Here is an 18,597-nt window from a genome sequence, read left to right as displayed (position 1 = left end):
AACTATAAGAGGTTGCATTTGCTTTATTTTTATTGTATACCTTTAATTGATGTATTTAGAATTTTGTTGACTGATGTTTTTGCAGTTACTAGTATACCAAGTTCTTTTCAAATTCTTTCCCGCAGCTGATTTAAAAGCTACTGTAACCATGCCTCTAGAAAAGAGGTGCTTTGAGGATTTGAAAACTTACCTTGCAAAAAACTCTGACTGTACACGGTAAGAAATGTTTTTATTTAATAGTTTTGTGAGTTTGGATTAGTGCTGCTTTTTTGGCTTTCGTAGTTTAGATTAGTGGGAGGTGGTATAGTACGACCTGTTCTGGCTCAAGTTGATCTATAAGTATCTATTTTTTGAGGATGCTTTTCTGAAGGTTGTAATTGGGTTCAATTGTGTTTCTATGGCTCTCAGTTTTAAGTAATCTCATTCTGGCTTGCTTTTTGTTAGACGTCCTTGTTTGTGTTACATCATTTGATATAGGGTTTTATTTTTTGGCTTTGCATCTCTTGTACATGTGTTAGGCCTTAGGGTATAAATAAAGAGGGTAATTGGGTAATTGTAATGGGAGGGATTGATGCTATATATATGAGTGAGTAAGGAGGGTAGTAGGGGAGAGAATTATTTTGCTAAAGTGAGCGTTAGCGCTTGGGAGAGAGCTGGGTCTCTCGAATACCCAGCAACTTGTTCTCTTTGTCACTCTAATATCAATATACTTGCTATTTCCTATTGTTTCTACTGTTTGGCTCTATTTTCTTTTATCTTGCTACTGATTATACCCAAAATGATAGGAAATTCCTATCAAATGGTATCAGAGCACGACGATCCGGCGACCACGGAAAACTCGAAGCTCATTTTTTACGGAGATGATCCATACAAGTGGGTCAATAATATTGAAGAGTATTTTCGACAACATCAAATTCGTGAAGGCATGAAGGTCTCTGTTGCTAAAGCTTGTCTTAGAGGAGTGGCTTGGCGATGGTTTCAAGCGGTGGAGGAACAAGATCCATTCAAGAACTGGTTGGAGTTTAGGATTGCGTTGTTCAATTGTTGCAGTCTAAACGAAGATGATCCGTACAAAATGTTGATGGCGTTACAATATCAAAACTCAGTGGCAGATTTCTGGATTCAGTTTGAGATGGTTGCAACTAAGCTGCCAAATATTCCGGAAACCTTTCTGCGAGATATTTTCTTTGGGAATCTTCCCATGGAGATGGCTATAAAGGTGCGAGACCATAAGCCTAAGTCCCTCTCGGAGGTTCTTACTAAGGCAATGATGGTTGAAGAACAGCTGCAAATTCAACAACAAAATGTCGATTCGGCTCTCGAGGTGATCAAAAACGAAAGAGAACTCAACGAGGGGTGTTTTACTTCCCATTCACACAGTAAAGACCCTAAGTTACTGATCGGTGGTTCCAAACTAGAAGAAAAAAATCTACAACAACAAAATGATATTCACAAGGAAAATGGCAGGATTGAAGAAGTTCTAACTGGTCATTTTGTTTCTTCTTTAGAAATTCAGGCAAAGAATCACAATGACTCAGTGAAAGGATTACAAGTGGAGAAGAAACCGTTAACAGTGATCGAGAAACACTGTGCTGGGAATGAACATCCTCCAATTCATCTTTTACCGGGTCATCAAGAGTCGCATCGAAGAATCCACGTTGCAATCGATTGTAGAGTAGAAAGTTTCCAAGGTGACGATGCCAAGTATTCAACATCGTCGGAAGTCGCGGCTGCCAAGAAGAGGTCGGGAGAGACGCCGGAGAAGAAGCGGAGGGAGACTTGGTCGGAGAAGGAGTTCAAACCACCATATTCGTATGGCTGTGATATTGTTCGCTGTAGAAGAATCAAGATCTATAAATGGGCATTAGGGCTCAATTTTGTCTCTAGAATGTCCAACAACATAAGGCCCAACTCAGCCCTTGAAGATGGCCCATTGTGTACTTTAAGTCATGGGATTATTTGGGGTTTGGGTATAAATGACAGCCCATTAAACATTGGCCCAATATTTCAATTAAGTCCCAAGACTACTGTTAGGGTCTTTTGGGATCCTGGTAAAAGTACGACTACACCCAAAAGGAATCGTAGGAGGAAGGTGCGATTGACGTATCGCACCACAGCGTCGAAAGTGGAAAGGAAGGGATGGGTGACCAGACGACAACCTTTGCGTTCAGATTTGGTGAACGTCGAAAACGGGAATACTCCAACTGTTCGTTGGATTTTTGACAGAGGGAGAAATGTTATTTTTCATCGGAATTCGCCATGGCCAACTGTGTACAACACCACATGGGTACAAAGGTATTTCCAATGGCTTAAGGACAATTCTCCTGTTATGTTCTTGTTTCCCTTTTGGCTTGCAAATCTGGGTAATGATATATGGGATTATCTATTAATGAGCAATGATATACAATGGCAACATAATCAATTTTTAATTTCCATTTATGGAAATTTTTGCTCTTGTTATTTGGTATTATGGGCTTACTGGGCAATTGGAGGAGGGTTGGTTGTTGTGAACCGATTGCTAGAGAAGGAAGTTTCCTCTAGTATTCCACCATTTGTTTATCAAAGTCCTGGGGTGGTCATAAGGAACTTTGTCTCTTGTCACTCTTTGTTAGTTGCTGATTGGGAATTAAAAGAATGGTATCAAATTGTGAGAAAATCTCTTAGGATGATTTTTTATAGAGGGAGACACAAAGAACAACAACTACCGGAACAAAAGCTGGCCATGGAGAGCACTAACGTCCATACGGTGTTGGAATTTGTCATGTTTCACCTAATCCGGACAGAGTATGCTAGTTTTCGAGTTTTTGACAGGGGCAAAATAATCATCCATCGGGGATTTATTCCGTGGTCGAGCCCCACCAAAGCTGATTTGGCAGCAAGCTTGATTGTTTGTTTTCTCCATGGAGAGATAGAAATGGAGATCCAAGTGACTAGATTGATTGTTGTACAGAAAAGATTGGCAGCCGCTAGGAACAGTAGAGTGATGTCAAATTTGACAAACTCAAATGCCTTTTGTGTTTTGAATTGGGGATCCAGAGCCAATTTGAAATTTTTTGTTCTTGCTGCCACATTTATGCAGTCACTAGTTCAGCCTACCAAAGGAGGGAATACAACTTTGCTCAGCTGGTTTTTCGAGCGAGGCCGGCTTGTTGATTGGAGTCTTCTCTTTCGCAGGGGGAACAACATGCACATGCTCACTTGGTTCTTTGACAGAGGACGAGCCAAAATTGTTGTGGAAGCTTGTGTTCTTCACCTTGAGGACAAGGTGAATTTTCGGGCGGCCGGTATTGTTAGGCCTTAGGGTAATAAATAAAGAAGGTAGTTGGGTCATTGTAAGGGGAGGGATTGATGCTATATATATGAGTGAGTAGTGAGGGTAAGAGGGTGTGAATGATTTAGTTAAGTGAGCTTATAGCTCTTGGGAGAGAGCTGGGTCTCTCGAATACCCAGCAAACTTGTTCTCTTCTTCTTCTAAATCAATATACAACTTACTATTTTCCTATAGTTGCTATTGTTTGGCTTCATTTTCTCTATTTTGCTACTGCTTGTACCAAAATGATAGGAAATTCCTAGGCCTTAGGGTAATAAATAAAGAGGGTAATTGGGTAATTGTAATGGGAGAGATTAATGCTATATATATGAGTGAGTAGTGAGGGTAAGGGGGGGAATGATTTAGTTAAGTGAGCTTTTAGCTCTTGGGAGAGAGCTGGGTCTCTCGAATACCCAGCAAGCTTGTTATCTTCTTCTTCTAAATCAATATACAACTTACTATTTTCCTATAGTTGCTATTGTTTGGCTTCATTTTCTCTATTTTGCTACTGCTTGTACCAAAATGATAGGAAATTCCTATCAAATGGTATCAGAGCATGATCTTGTGACCTCCGTAATGGCGCCAAGACTACCGCTCTTTAATGGAGATGACCCGTATGGCTGGGTTCTTCGCATAGAAGAATATTTCCAAGCTTATCAAACCCCAGAAAGTAAGAAGGTTGTCGTGGCTCAAGCGTGTTTGGAGGGTGTTGCTTGGAGATGGTTTCAAGCAGTGGAGGAGCAAGATCCAATCAAAAATTGGTTGGAATTCCGCATCTCGTTATTCAATTGCTGCTCAAAAATTGATAACGATCCGTTTGACGAATTGATGGCTCTCCGATTTGAGAATTCAGTGCTAGAGTTCTGGGTTCGGTTCATTCCAATTGCAGCAAGATTGCCGGACATTCCCGAAACCTTGCTTTGTGACATGTTTATTGGGAATCTTCCTGTCAAGGTGAAGAAGAAGGTTCGTGAATATAAGCTGAGAACACTCCCCGAAGTCATCGCCAAAGCATTCTTCGTTGAAGGACAGCTGAGGTTCTGTCATCAAACTAGCACACAGGAGGAAGAGTTGCAAAATAATAGGGAACAATTTGTTGATCTTCTCGAGTCTCCAACGGAAATGGTGGAAATCAAAGGATCAAAGCATGATTTTCAATCGGAGTTTCTCTCTGAAAAAGAAGGGGAGAATATATTAAGCCATGCTACATCGGAGATAAAGATCGATCTACCGATGCTTGAGACGGTGCCAGTGCTGGACAGGGAGGAGTCGATCTTGCCACTTACAAGGGAAATCGCACCTGGGGTTGATCGACGAAAGACCAGCACAAGGGAAACGATGCCGATGTTGAATGACCATCAGCGTGAGAAGACGTCGAGGGAGCGGGTGTGGCCGATCGTGGAGAGAAAGCAATCGCTGCCTTCACTGGACGAACAGAAAGTCGCGTATAGGAAGAAGACGGCTGACCAGAGAAGCTACAATATTACGTTATTGTCTCATTTGTTCTTACAACCTTACCAGGAGAGGCCCAAGCCATGGAGTCACTTCCTAGACCAGGCCCACATAAACAAAAGTCCAAAATTAATTAATCAAGTGTATGAGCCGGCCCTTTGGGATCCTGGTAAGACCCATGTCACCATTTATTCTTCAACTCAAGTGCATGTCCTATCTATTTCAACAATTGGGCTTATCCATTGGGGCCTTGAGAAGGCCCATGAAATTTATTCTTCTACAAGTAAAAGGGATACGTTCCAACAGCATTCCATGGGAGACTTATTGGCAGATCAAAATTGGACAAGGATGTGCCAAGCATTTCTTCAGGTTTTACTCTTGAAAACACTGAAGATCTTGCAGCAACAGTGTATCCGAGGGGTCTTTGACAGAGGAAAAGTAAGACTTTCTATTTCTTCTCCACACAGAATTTATGGAAGCAATAATTCAAATATGACTATTTGCCTCATCTTAATAGTACCATCTTATTCTTATTTGTTTGGGGCTTCTTGGGTTGATGAAGGGCGACAAAGCACTGGGGTATGGAAGAGAAAAAATTGCAAATTTATTTGGTGGATTTTTGATAGAGGAAGAAAATTTTGCTCTCAAGAGTTTTTTATATGGCCAAGCTTACACTACACCTTTTGGGTCATTAGAAAAATGGGGCAAAGAAAGCATTTGATTTTAATTAATAGTCACTATTACCGATACGTGTCATTCTTTAGTTCTCCAATGGTGACTCATCATGTTTATCGGATAAGGCCAATTCTTGCTAATCCTCTATTTTCACTTTGGTTATATGATGATAAAGGGGGTTATCCATCAAGAATTTTGAGACAAATCATCCAACATTTAATTTTAAGTGTTGATGCTATTGTTGTGCTTGGTACTATTCCTTCACTGATGATGTTTCCAGGACTTGATGTTCTCATCTGGAGGGTCAACAAGGCTTCTCCTATTCTTCTTATTCTTCTTCAACAGTGGCTTCAGCTTTCATGGGCTTACGATAATGATATAAAAAGTGGCAAAACCACTTTTCCCTCGGCAGAAAAAGAATTTAGAAAATGCTCAGCAGAGTTGGAGTATTTTGTTAAGAAGAAAACTGCAGTAGGCAAGCTCATCAACATCACTTTTCAGGGGCATAACAAGGAGTTGAAGAGCAAAATGCATTTGTTGGACTGGTTTTTCGAGAGAGGTCGACTTGCTAAAACTTGGCGCTTCTCTCACAGCTTGCTCAAAATGAGATTTCTGCTGGGTTCTTGGACTAAGAATGAGCAAGGTTGGCAGTTGAAGCTTCACGTTCTTCACCTTGAGGACAAGGTGAATTTCGGGCGGCCGGTATATTAATCTCCGTAAAAAATGAGCTTCGAGTTTTCCGTGGTCGCCGGATCGTCGTGCTCTGATACCATTTGATAGGAATTTCCTATCATTTTGGGTATAATCAGTAGCAAGATAAAAGAAAATAGAGCCAAACAGTAGAAACAATAGGAAATAGCAAGTATATTGATATTAGAGTGACAAAGAGAACAAGTTGCTGGGTATTCGAGAGACCCAGCTCTCTCCCAAGCGCTAACGCTCACTTTAGCAAAATAATTCTCTCCCCTACTACCCTCCTTACTCACTCATATATATAGCATCAATCCCTCCCATTACAATTACCCAATTACCCTCTTTATTTATACCCTAAGGCCTAACAACATGTTCTTTGTTTTTTCAATTCTGTTAGATATTAGGTGTATATTAGCTGTAAGAGAGTTAGATATTTAGTAGATATTTAGTAGATATTTAGTCTCTAAACTCTGTATATAAATATGTATTATTCTATGAAATCAACACACAATTTGAATCACTATTTTCTACATGGTATCAGAGCATTGTGATTCAAAATTCGAAATTCGAAATTAGGGTTCTGAAAAAAAAAAAAAAAAAAAAAAAAAAAATTTAGGGTTTGAGTTTAGGGTTGTTTTCGAAAATCCTATTTGGAGTGAACATCTTTTCTCACCGCCCACATAGGAGGACTGCCCAGCCGCCGATCTACAAACCCCCGAAGTCCGGTCGCCGGATTCCTCGCGCGTGGGGCTCACGCGCCGCCTGAAGCTTCGGCGCGTGGGGCTCACGCGCCGGCGCGTGGAGGCGCGTGTGACGGCGCCTTCGACGGCGTTCTGTTGCCGATTCTTCACTGGGTTCTTCTAAGCCCACTCGCATCTGTTCTAGGTTGTAATTCGGTATTTGTTTGTCTTCTTCGTGTTTGGGTGTTCATTCCTTGGTGTTCTTTTGTTCTTTTTCTCTGTCCTTTGTGTTTGTTTTTGAGATTATGGCAGAGATAAGATTAGATTCAAAATCAGTTGTTGTTTCTGATGTTGTTCCTGTGATGTCTAAAATCACGGATCATAAGTTGATTGGTTCGAATTATTTGGAATGGAGTAAGACGATTCGACTGTATTTGAGGAGTATTGACAAAGATGATCACTTGATCGACGATCCTCCCCGAAGAAACAAACGATTCAAGGAAAATATGGCTCCGTGAGGATGCTCGCTTGTTCCTTCAAATTCGAAATTCTATCGATAATGAGGTAATTAGTTTGATTAATCATTGTGAATTGGTTAAAGAACTAATGGGTTACTTGGAGTTTTTGTGATTCGGCAAAGACAACATATCTCGCATATATGATGTTTGCAAAGCTTTTTATCGCGCGGAGAAACAAGATAAGTCTCTTATGAATTATTTTATGGCTTTCAAGAAAACATATGAAGAACTTAATGTGCTATTACCGTTTAGTCCTGATGTAAAAGTTCAACAGCGCCAACGAGAACAGATGGCTATTATGAGTTTTCTTGCAGGACTCTCATCTGAATTTGACTCTGCAAAGTCACAAGTTCTCTCGGTTCGATGTCTCCTCTTTACCGGATGTGTTTACTCGTGTTCTTCGCACAGAGACTACCTCTTCAACTCCTCCGAATAGCGCCTTGGTGAGTCGTAATAATTACGCACGGAAAGAAACTCTACTCCAAGTGGATTTAAAGGAGATAATTCACAAGGACCTGATAACCGCACACCAAATTCTGGGAGCATCATGTGCAATTATTGTAAGAAACCGAGCCACACCAAGTTTGAGTGTAGGAAGTTACAATTTAAGAATCGACAACAACACTCGCCAATATTGCAAGCACTAGTGATGCATCTGACAAATCGGTCCTTATTTCTGCTGATGAATTTGCCAAGTTCTCAAGGTATCAGGAAACACTTAAGTCTTCATCTTCTTCTCACATCGCGATTGCCGAATCGAGTAACTAATGCATGCCTTCTTTCCAAATCCTCAAAATGGGTCATTGATTCTGGTGCCACAGATCATATGACAGGTAATTCCCGTCTCTTTTCCACTTTTCAGTCTCATAGTCCCACTTCTGTTGTCACCTTAGCTGATGGGTCAACAGCTTCTGTTCTTGGATCTGGCACTATTGTTCCTACACCTATGCTATCTTTGTCATCAGTCTTACATTTACCTGATTTGTCCTTTAATTTGCTTTCTGTTAGTCAACTCACTCGTAATCTAAATTGTTGCATCTCATTCTTTCCTGATCATTGTTTGTTTCAGGATCTTGTGACGAAGAAGATTATTGGTAAAGGACATGAATCTGGTGGCTTGTATGTTCTTGACCCACTTCCGCCAACCTCTATTGCTTGTTCGAGTGTTGCTTCCGCTTTTGAGGCTCATTGTCGTTTAGGTCATCCATCCCTTCCTTTGCTCAAGAAACTGTGTCCCCAATATAGTAGTTTATCTTCGTTAGATTGTGAGTCATGTCAGTTTGCCAAACATCATCGTGTTAGTTTGAGTCCACGTGTCAATAAACGTGCTAGTGTTCCTTTTGAGTTAGTTCATTCTGATGTTTGGGGTCCTTCTCCTATTTTGTCTCAACCTGGATTCAGGTATTTTGTTACTTTTGTGGATGATTATTCTCGTGTAACTTGGTTATATTTAATGAAAAATCGTTCTGAGTTGTTTTCTATATTCTGTGCTTTTTGTGCTGAGATTCAAACTCAATTTAATGTATCTATTCGTACTTTGAGAAGTGATAATGCCAAAGAGTACATGTACGCTCAATTTCAATCTTATATGACCTCTAATGGCATGCTTCATGAAACTTCTTGTGTTGATACGGCACCTCAGAATGGTGTTGCAGAACGTAAAAACAGACATCTTCTTGAAACTGCACGTGCTCTCTTGTTTCAAATGAAAGTCCCTAAACCTTTTTGGGCCGATGCAGTTTCCACGGCTTGCTTTCTTATTAATCGCATGCCATCCTCTGTTCTTAATGGTGCAATTCCATTTAAAATTCTTTTTCCTAATAAGTCATTATTTCCAGTTGCTCCGCGAGTGTTTGGTAGTGTTTGTTTTGCTCGCGATGTCCGTCCATCTGTCACCAAATTAGACCCTAAGGCACTAAAGTGTGTCTTTCTTGGTTATTCTCGTCTTCAGAAAGGGTATAGGTGTTATTGTCCTGATCTCAACAAATATCTTGTTTCTATTGATGTTACTTTTGTAGAAAATACACCTTATTTTTCATCTTCCACTACTTCTACTAGTCAGGGGGAGGATGATGATTTGTTGGTTTATTTCTGTCACATCCTATGCGCCTGCTACATGTTCTGGCGGGTCTCTAGTTCCTTCACCTGCCTCGGTCGTCACCCCCACAGTGTCTACACCTCCACCACCTCCACCACCTCTACCACCTCCACCACTCCCTCGGCCTCCTATAGTGTACACCAGGCGCCCCCCTCCTCCACCTCCTGTTTCATGTCCTGCACCTGCATCTTCGTCATCAGATCCGGAAATCTCAGATGATCTTCCCATTGCACTACGTAAAGGTAAACGCCAATGTACTTTTCCTATTACTTCTTTTGTGTCTTATAATCATCTCTCCTCTTCTTCTTGTTCTTTTATTGCTTCTCTTGATTCTATCACTATTCCAAAAACTGTTCGAGAAGCGATGTCTCATCCTGGTTGGCTTGCTGCAATGATAGAAGAGATGAATGCTTTGGTTGCGAATGGTACTTGGGTCTTGGTTGATTTACCTTCCGGAAAACAGGCCATCGGGTGTAAATGGGTGTTCACGGTTAAATTCAATCCAGACGGCACAGTTGCTCGCTTAAAGGCCCGTCTTGTTGCCAAGGGTTATGCTCAAACCTATGGAGTGGACTATTGTGATACTTTTTCTCCTGTTGCTAAACTCACATTTGTTCGACTGTTCATTTCCATGGCAAGCCTTTACTCATCATTGGCCTTTGCATCAGCTTGATATTAAAAATGCTTTTCTTCATGGAGATCTTGAGGAAGAAGTATATATGGAGCAACCTCTTGGGTTTGTTGCTCAGGGGGAGTTAGGGCGAGTTTGTCATCTTCGCAAATCTTTATATGGATTGAAACAAAGCCCTCGTGCTTGGTTTGGTAAATTTAGTCAGGCTGTTGAGAAGTTTGGTTTGTTGAAAAGTAAGTCAGATCATTCTGTGTTTTATAAAAGATCAACTGTTGGTATCATTTTGTTAGTGGTGTATGTTGATGACATCGTTATTACTGGAAGTGATACTGAAGGCATCTCATCCCTTAAGTCTTTCATTCACACCCAGTTTAACACGAAAGATTTAGGGGAGCTCAAGTATTTCTTGGGGATTGAAGTTACTCGGAGTAAACAAGGTATTCTTCTGTCTCAAAGAAAGTATGTACTTGATTTGCTAACTGAGACAGGGAAATTGGGATCAAAACCCTGCAATGCTCCAATGAATCCAGCTGTGCATCTTACACGTGATGGGAAACCATTTGAAGATCCTGAGAAATATCGCAGGTTAGTTGGAAAGTTGAATTATTTAACTGTGACTCGTCCAGATATTGCATTCCCGGTTAGTGTTATCAGTCAGTTCATGTCTTCTCCAACAATTCATCATTGGGCAGCATTAGAACAAATTTTATGTTATTTAAAAGGAGCACCAGGACGAGGTATAGTTTACAAGGATCATGGACATACCCAGATTGAGTGTTTTTCTGATGCAGATTGGGCAGGCTCCAAGGTAGATAGACGATCCACTTCAGGATATTGTGTATTTGTTGGGGGCAATCTGGTCTCTTGGAAGAGTAAGAAACAAAATGTTGTATCTAGATCCAGTGCTGAATCAGAATATAGAGCTATGGCCCAGTCTGTGTGTGAGGTAATATGGATTTATCAGCTTTTGACTGAATTTGGGTTTAAGACTTCTATTCCAGCAAAATTATGGTGTGATAATCAAGCTGCTCTTCATATTGCCTCGAATCCCGTATTCCACGAGCGAACTAAGCACATTGAGATTGATTGTCATTTTGTTCGTGAGAAAATTCAACAAGGTCTGATCTCCACAGGATATGTGAAGACCGGAGAACAACTAGGAGATATTTTTACAAAGGCTTTGAATGGGGTGCGGGTTGATTATCTTTGTAACAAGCTGGGCATGATTAACATCTATGCTCCAGCTTGAGGGGGAGTGTTAGATATTAGGTGTATATTAGCTGTAAGAGAGTTAGATATTTAGTAGATATTTAGTAGATATTTAGTCTCTAAACTCTGTATATAAATATGTATTATTCTATGAAATCAACACACAATTTGAATCACTATTTTCTACAAATTCCAAATCTTTTGTATTACTGAAGAATTTCTTTTTGATTTGGTAATTTCAGCTTACGAGCATCAATGGAAGGATATCTTGATGCCTATAATCCTACTGTTTCTGTCATGCCTGCTGGAATTTTCGTCAATCGAGTTGAGGTCTGAAACATAATTTGCGTTACCATGTTCATGTTACTGCATTTCTGTTTAGCGGGCCGCATTCTTAATGGGTATAGTTTTAGGATTGAATTCTCCTATTCAGAATTTACTACTTTGAGGATTTCCTTATACAGGGAAGGGAACGTGCATTGATTTTTATCTGCATCATCAATTCAGATGGGGTTTTATGTTTGTTAGGTTGGAATGCATGATTCCTAAGAAAGGAGGATGACAGTACTCGAAACCCATTTACCTGCTAGTACTTACCAGTTAGGCAGGCAATGCTCAGTCTAATAGAGTAGGGTGAGAGTACAATATTTGATATCTGATACATATACAGATTGGGTGAGGGTATTCTCAAACCCGAAGCTTGTGACTCCACTTTTCAACCCTAACTCTAAACCCCAAAAAGTATGTACATAACTGTAAAAATTATATAAACAAATTACTTATGTAATTTTATTTATATGTTTTCAACTTGAATAGGGTAGAATTACCTGTTTGCATCCTTTATTTGTTAAGGTAATACCCATGTTCGATCTCCTTTATAAGACAATAATTAATAAGGCACGGTATCAGTAGAACTTAGTTTTCATTAGGTAGGGTCGGGGTATAGACATATCAGAAGACATTCACAAGTGTTCTAATGGCCCTTCAAAGTAATAAGTTTGATTATTAACATAAACGTTCCATGAAAGGTTTACTGTGCTAAGCTTAGCTTTCTCCTCTTTTTCCCCATAATGTAGGAGCTGGAGTTTGAATGTGTTCCGAAATCCCTCATGGAAGAAGTGCTCGCCTTTCTGAACGTAAGCTTTGTATTTATTTCACCATTTCCTGCAAATGTTCTTCTCTCATAATTTGTTATAACAGGATGTCAGGGAAGACCTTAGGTCCTCAATGGCAAAGGATTTGGTGACTATCAAGAATGAGAGTTTAAGAAGTGGTAAAGATCAAAACTGTGTGGATGTATCTGCTAATGATAGCCAACAGAACTCGATAATTTCACAACATAAGGATGCGTTGTTGGATTTCCAGAAAAAGATCACTCTTTCTAAACATGAGAAACAAGACAATGATATTAATTCCTTATTGGGCCACAAGGAAAGTTACAGACAACTTGCAGGTATACATCCAACACTTTTCACTAATTTTCTCTCAAGTAATTTATTTTGTAGGTACATTTTTTGAAGGATCGCAAACTAATTATTATTATTATTTTTTTGGAACAAATTTATTCTTCTTATTTAATATCTGGCTTTTGGTTAATTTATTATTTGCTATGACATGATCAAATTTGTATGTTAAAAACAGAGATTGAAAAGGAAGACCAGCTTCTTGATCATTTGTTGCAGTCTACAAGTCTAGCAATGGAACAAGTTAGAACCAGTCGTCAACAATGTATTTTGGTAGCATCACTGATTGATCGCATACCTAACCTTGCCGGATTAGCACGGACATGTGAGGTGTGTGTGTAATGGTGCTTCTATATATATGTTCATTCATGTTGTGTAATTCTCTTAGCTAGTCCTGTAGAAAACTCGTATTCTAAATATCTGTTATTCAATTGATTATACCAGGTGTTCAAGGCATTAGGTTTAGCTGTGGCAGATGCAAGCATTTTAAATGATAAGCAGTTCCAACTCATCAGGTTTGACTTTAATTGGTTACTTCTGTTAACCTTTATTTACAAGCTCCAATGTTTTTTGTTTCTCTTTTTCGTTCTCTTTTTGATTCTGCTGTATTTTATACTGTCATAATTTGTAGTTTAAAAGTAGAATTTGGTAAATGCTATTATCTCTGTGGAACTTGAGTTGCGAAACCTTTTTACCAATCACTTGCTGTGACAAATAATGGGACAGAAGGGGAGTACAATTCTTTTTAATGCAAAACCTGCCTGTTGAGGATCATTATGCAGGCAAAACATAGGCAGTGAAACAAAAATAGAAGCAAGGTTTATCTCTTTTTTTAAACTTCGTACATTAGGAGACATTAGATATACTCTGGTGATACACTAAGAGAGTCGGCTAGGTAGTACAAAATGAGGATTTCTGAGAAATTTTGGCTATTCACACCCTTCAACTCCCCTAGACCAGACATATAGGTCTTTCAACCCAAAATTTTCCCTTTTCTGAAATCTCCTCAGCAAATACATCCAAAAAAGGTAAATTCAACACGACAGAAGCATATGTTATCTTATGTAGCTTGTGATTGTACTTAAATATGATGTATTTTAATTAGTGAAGCAAGTCAAGTACATCTTTCAGTATAATAAATTACAAGAGACGTTTTTGTTTTTCAGTGTGACAGCTGACAAGTGGGTTCCTATCATTGAGGTCCCAGTGGATAGCATGAAGGTTTTCCTTGAGAAAAAGAAGAGAGAAGGCTACTCCATTTTGGGACTGGAACAAACTGCAAATAGCATACAGCTTGATCATTACACATTTCCTAAGAAGATGGTTAGTTGCTTACAGAACCTGGTTATTGTCTTTCTAAATTCTAAAAAGACAATGCGTAATGAGTGGATTTGAGGAAAGGAAATAGTATAAATTATAAATTATTGCAGACCGTATCCCTATTTTTATTTTCTTCTGTTATCATTGCCTAAAATTTATTAATAAACCTCTCTTCACCCCAAGATCTGAAAGAAAAAGGTAAAGATACTAGCACATGGCAAGCTACCTCTGCTAGATAGGAGAGCATTGCAAGTAGCTGTTTATTGTTTTCCATTACAAGGTTTTCTTCTCCAGTTATGTAGCGTGTGATTGCCACTGACTCACTAATGCTTATGCTCCTCCTATTGCTAGGTACTTGTTCTTGGGCGTGAAAAGGAGGGAATTCCTGTGGATATTATACATATTCTAGATGCTTGCATTGAGATCCCACAGTTAGGGGTAGTGAGATCTCTCAATGTACATGTCAGTGGTGCCATTGCTCTTTGGGAGTATACTCGACAGCAGAGATCTTGATTACTATACCATTGAACACGGTAATTTTGTATGTTCGACTTTACTAACTTGCTGAACTAGAACTGCCCAGAAGCAATGCAGTAATGTATTACTGACTAAAATTATCAAATTACATGACTTCAATTCATTGACACATTATACAGTTATCACATGATTTGTTTACGAAGTGTAGCTATGGTAAAATATGAGAAAAGAATAATCTTACAGTAATTATCAGCTATTCTGTTCTGTTTACAAGCTTACAAAAGTGTATAGAGTTATACTAGTTATACGCCAACTTTAACTGTCTTCATGCTTTTGCCAATTTTGTGAGCATCGCTTTCTGTGTCACCGAGGTTTGCAGCATGAATTGCATTATCTTTTGGTACACCAAGTAATTTGGTAAGTGTACTAAATGATAAGTTGTTTCTCCATTTGTGATACAACATTGTAGTGCCACTTTGGATTTTAAACTTCTGCATTTGCATGTGCATGAGCTTTATATCTCCAAATGATAAACTGGCTCTAACATTTCCTGTGAACTAATCCACTCAGACAATTTTGTTAATGTCTTGCTGAAAAGATGAAAAAAATTCAGCAAGTAGTCACATAAAGTGGCAGCTTCGAAACCTGTAAGTATTGGATAGAGCTCATTCGTTCTTCTTTCTTAGTCTTTTGTTAGTCATAATCCTTCTAATTAGCTAATGAGATACAGACTTTCATCTATGCTTTCTGGATGTGAGGGACAGTTTAGAGAGAAACCCCCGCCGCTTTCGTCCCTGAAAACATTTCGGTTAGATTAGATTCTCAAACATTGACGAGCCATTGATACAATAGGTTAAGAGAATGTCATAAATATATCATGAAAACTTTACTTGTTACCTCTAAGCTTTTCATAAATTCTTTAATCTTATTACTTGTCTTCTTTTTGGCACTTGCTTTCTTAGTTTGGAAACTCAGAAGTTTGAAAATGTTTGGAATCATTAGTTTACAATTGCCAAAGCAAGTTGAGGCTACACCATCCTTCGGCTTTCTTTGAGTATTGACTGCCTACCAAAACCAAAAACAATGGTGACTATATTACACAAAATCATAAGCCCTTTTAAGAACAAACCTTAAACAAGCTGTGTAAAGAGCTAGAAATAGAGATTTTGATCAAACATTAGCACTAGTATTTACTATTTAGAATGTAAAAAGAGAACCAGAGTGGTACTTTGGTTAGAGGAGACTTGTGTTTGTTGGCAGAACTTGTCGTCTGTAGCACAGGTAGTCTTGCAGATTGCCGAAGGCGGTGAGAGTACTGAAGGAGCTCAGCTCTCCTGTTAATGAATCTTTTACCTTTAGCACCATGTCCACAATGAATTACCGCTCTTTTGATGGTGTGATGAACATGGTGGTGGTGGTGGTGGTGATGGTGATGATGATTGGCTGCTATTCTCCTCGGCTTCTCTACATATCGGGTCACTATCACCGCATTCCCTTTTCTGATTGTTGCCTGCAAATTAAAATGATCACCTTTGTGAATTTATGAGAGAGAGGGAGAGGGAGAGGGAGATAGAAAGAGAGAGATGATATTACCATCGTAGTTTTGAACGTTGTGGAAAAAAGGGAAAGGATAAGGAGCTATGATGTTGGAGAACAGAAATGTAAATTCTGAGATTGATTATGGTTAGTGTATAAATGTATGTAACAAGGTGGCCAAGAAGATGCAAGTCCAACCTGAAAGGCCAATACGCCCCTTTGGTTGCAACGAAACTTATTAATCCATTGTTCATTGTTCAACAAAGTTATTATATAAATAGCTAAGATGTATTTTAAGCAAATTAGTTATATCAATCCCAAAAAGAATTAAAACACTATTATTTAATTGTTTATATTACCTGCCACGTGTCAATATTATACCTAATCCACAATAGAGAGTTTATTTATTTATTGTTTATTTTGATGGAATGAGAGTTTTAAATCTTTAGAATACTATCTTCGCTTTAATTTGGTCTCTTGAGTGCTATTTTAAAATCATAATCATTTAGGAGTAGCAATGTAGCATATATCTTTATATGAAAACTCCAAGACATATACCTTATTAATTGAATTATATACCTCTCTTAGCATTTTCTTTAACCTTTTGACATAAAAATAACACTAATTTAAATTTAATTACATGTTTACTAAATATAATCAAAATTGAAATAAAAAAGTAAAGACAATCACAATACTTCTTTGTCGCACCAGCAACGCTATACAACACCAGCTTATATGCACCAACATCAAATAGATAGAATTGTGACGTACCAGCATGATCAAACACAACAAGCTGTGCAATTCTCTTCATACCAGCAGAGCACGTCATTCCCTGGATTTATGCACCAACAACAAACAAGTTTTGAGCTGCATCAGCAAACTCACTCAATCGAATATTCCATACAACTACATGATGTTGCTGGTTACAATACTAGACCAATGAATAGTACTCCATGGAAGCCACCAAGTATAAATGGTCTTAAACTGAATGTAGATGCGGCAGTGAATGATAAAGAAAAAGTATTAGGAATCGGGGCAGTAATTAAAAACTACAAAGAAGAAGTTGTGGCTGCATTATCCAAACCAGTCTAAGGCTATTTTAGAAGCGATGAAATAGAAGCGAAAGCACTATTTCATAGTCTTAATTGGACAAATCAACAACAGATCTAGATAACGCATGTTGAAACCGATGCTTTAAGAGTGTCTTCTGTTTTGATCTCTTCACACAAAGACTTATCTTGTTTTTCAGATCTGATGATGTACGTTGTCTCTTGTCCTTTTTCCCTGGAATAATTGTCGCTCATGTTCGTAGGAATGCTAATCAAGCTGCCCACGGCTTAGCAAAGTATGCTCTAGGGTTGGATGAAGATGTCTGTTGGATGGGGGAAATTCCACATCCTATTTTCTATTGTAAATGACCTTTGATTTATAATAATAGTGAAAATTTTTCAAAAAAATAAAATAAAATAGAAGAATCAAAATTATCATTATATATATATTTTTTAAAAAATAATCATTTATATTATATAATTTTTTTTTATTTTAAATTTTTCATCACCCTCGTACTACCTCATTGGGGAGAAGTATTCCCATCCTTTTTCCTCCCCCATTCCATCAGGTTCTTCCATTTATCATTTCGGTAAAAATGTTGATGCAAATCATTACCACACAAATAATTTCTATTCATTTTAGGTAAAATTTTTATAAGGTTTTATTCGTATTCTTCTCCAAAATTACGATCAAGATTTTTGATAACTACTTAAATATTGAAATTTAGGTTAATAGATGAGTATTTAAATGAGAATTTTTTGCGTTAACAAGCTTTAGTCTGCATTTCATTTGTATTAATGTTGATGATAGCAACAATATTATGTTTCACATGAATTTTGACGACGTTTTTACTCAGAACCCGAATCTAGATTCCTTTACAATGACAAAGGGTCTCTTATTCATAGTTGAGACTCTTGATTGGGCTTTATGTTCTATCAAGCTCTTTCGGTACAAATTCACTGCTAGTGATAATATCTCCTCTATTAGCCTAAAGGTGAGGCCCCAAAGCTGGTGGTAGGTATGGATGGATGAGACTTGTCTAGTGGTGACGGGACATGTGACGGTAGGAGCTACATATGAACACATGAGAAAGACGTATGTCAGAAAAGGTAGTGTGTAAATCTTGATATTTATTCTGCTATATGGGAAACTCGTTCTACCAAGGAAGGGTATAGCTACAATGCTTAACCCCTTTGTGTGCTAACAAGTGAGGACCATGCCATACATAGGGTATGTCGAAAGGTTTGGGGTCCCTTCTGTTGGGAATATTTTACCAAGATCTAGATTTACTAACAAGTATGTTGATTAACATCCTAAATATAAATATCTCTAAAACAATGAAATTAAACACATAAGAGTTTAAGAAAACCTTACATTGATTGCAGCGGAATATAATGACTCCTTCCATTCAAGATCTCTAGCCCTTGATTCCTTTCTGTCGCAGAGCATTATCAAGATCTGAACCTGGATCTCTTTCTCTCCTTC

At 38.4% G+C, this 18,597-nt stretch overlaps 2 protein-coding genes across 3 annotated transcripts in view; one reads left to right on the top strand and one right to left on the bottom strand.

Moving 5' to 3' along the window:
• The window catches only part of LOC115716390 (uncharacterized), a 28,090-nt gene extending 11,763 nt beyond the window's left edge, over nucleotides 1–16,327 (top strand). Inside the window, exons 28-36 of one of the 2 annotated variants that reach the window (XM_061115913.1) lie at nucleotides 86–216; nucleotides 11,509–11,596; nucleotides 12,343–12,402; nucleotides 12,467–12,719; nucleotides 12,908–13,059; nucleotides 13,174–13,244; nucleotides 13,896–14,052; nucleotides 14,401–14,582; nucleotides 15,787–16,327. In XM_061115913.1, the coding sequence (XP_060971896.1) occupies nucleotides 86–216; nucleotides 11,509–11,596; nucleotides 12,343–12,402; nucleotides 12,467–12,719; nucleotides 12,908–13,059; nucleotides 13,174–13,244; nucleotides 13,896–14,052; nucleotides 14,401–14,562 (1,074 nt within the window). In that variant the 3' untranslated portion in view covers nucleotides 14,563–14,582; nucleotides 15,787–16,327. Of the gene's footprint in view, nucleotides 1–85; nucleotides 217–11,508; nucleotides 11,597–12,342; nucleotides 12,403–12,466; nucleotides 12,720–12,907; nucleotides 13,060–13,173; nucleotides 13,245–13,895; nucleotides 14,053–14,400; nucleotides 14,770–15,786 lie in introns of those variants that run through there. The other variant, XM_061115912.1, reaches the window with a different exon arrangement.
• LOC115716391 (uncharacterized) lies at nucleotides 14,617–16,309 on the bottom strand. Its single transcript, XM_030645177.2, has 4 exons — nucleotides 16,120–16,309; nucleotides 15,755–16,036; nucleotides 15,424–15,591; nucleotides 14,617–15,320 (listed from the first exon to the last, which is right to left on the bottom strand). The coding sequence occupies exons 1-4, from the start codon at nucleotides 16,120–16,122 to the stop codon at nucleotides 15,261–15,263; spliced, it is 513 nt and encodes a 170-aa protein (XP_030501037.2). The 5' UTR covers nucleotides 16,123–16,309; the 3' UTR covers nucleotides 14,617–15,260.
• Nucleotides 16,328–18,597: the final 2,270 nt, after the last annotated feature.

Source organism: Cannabis sativa, chromosome 5, assembly GCF_029168945.1.
Source record: "Cannabis sativa cultivar Pink pepper isolate KNU-18-1 chromosome 5, ASM2916894v1, whole genome shotgun sequence".
NCBI lineage: Eukaryota > Viridiplantae > Streptophyta > Magnoliopsida > Rosales > Cannabaceae > Cannabis > Cannabis sativa.
The sequence above is the reverse complement of the archived record's forward strand: the minus strand, read 5'-3'. Positions and strand labels throughout refer to the sequence as shown.

What these genes read in the sequence shown, in the direction of transcription:
- LOC115716391 (XM_030645177.2), bottom strand. An exon ending in ACAAGTCTCCTCTAACCAAA is followed by an intron (nt 15,592 to 15,754) that starts GTACCACTCTGG and finishes TGGTTTTGGTAG; the next exon opens with GCAGTCAATACTCAAAGAAA. An exon ending in AATTTATGAAAAGCTTAGAG is followed by an intron (nt 15,321 to 15,423) that starts GTAACAAGTAAA and finishes AAATGTTTTCAG; the next exon opens with GGACGAAAGCGGCGGGGGTT.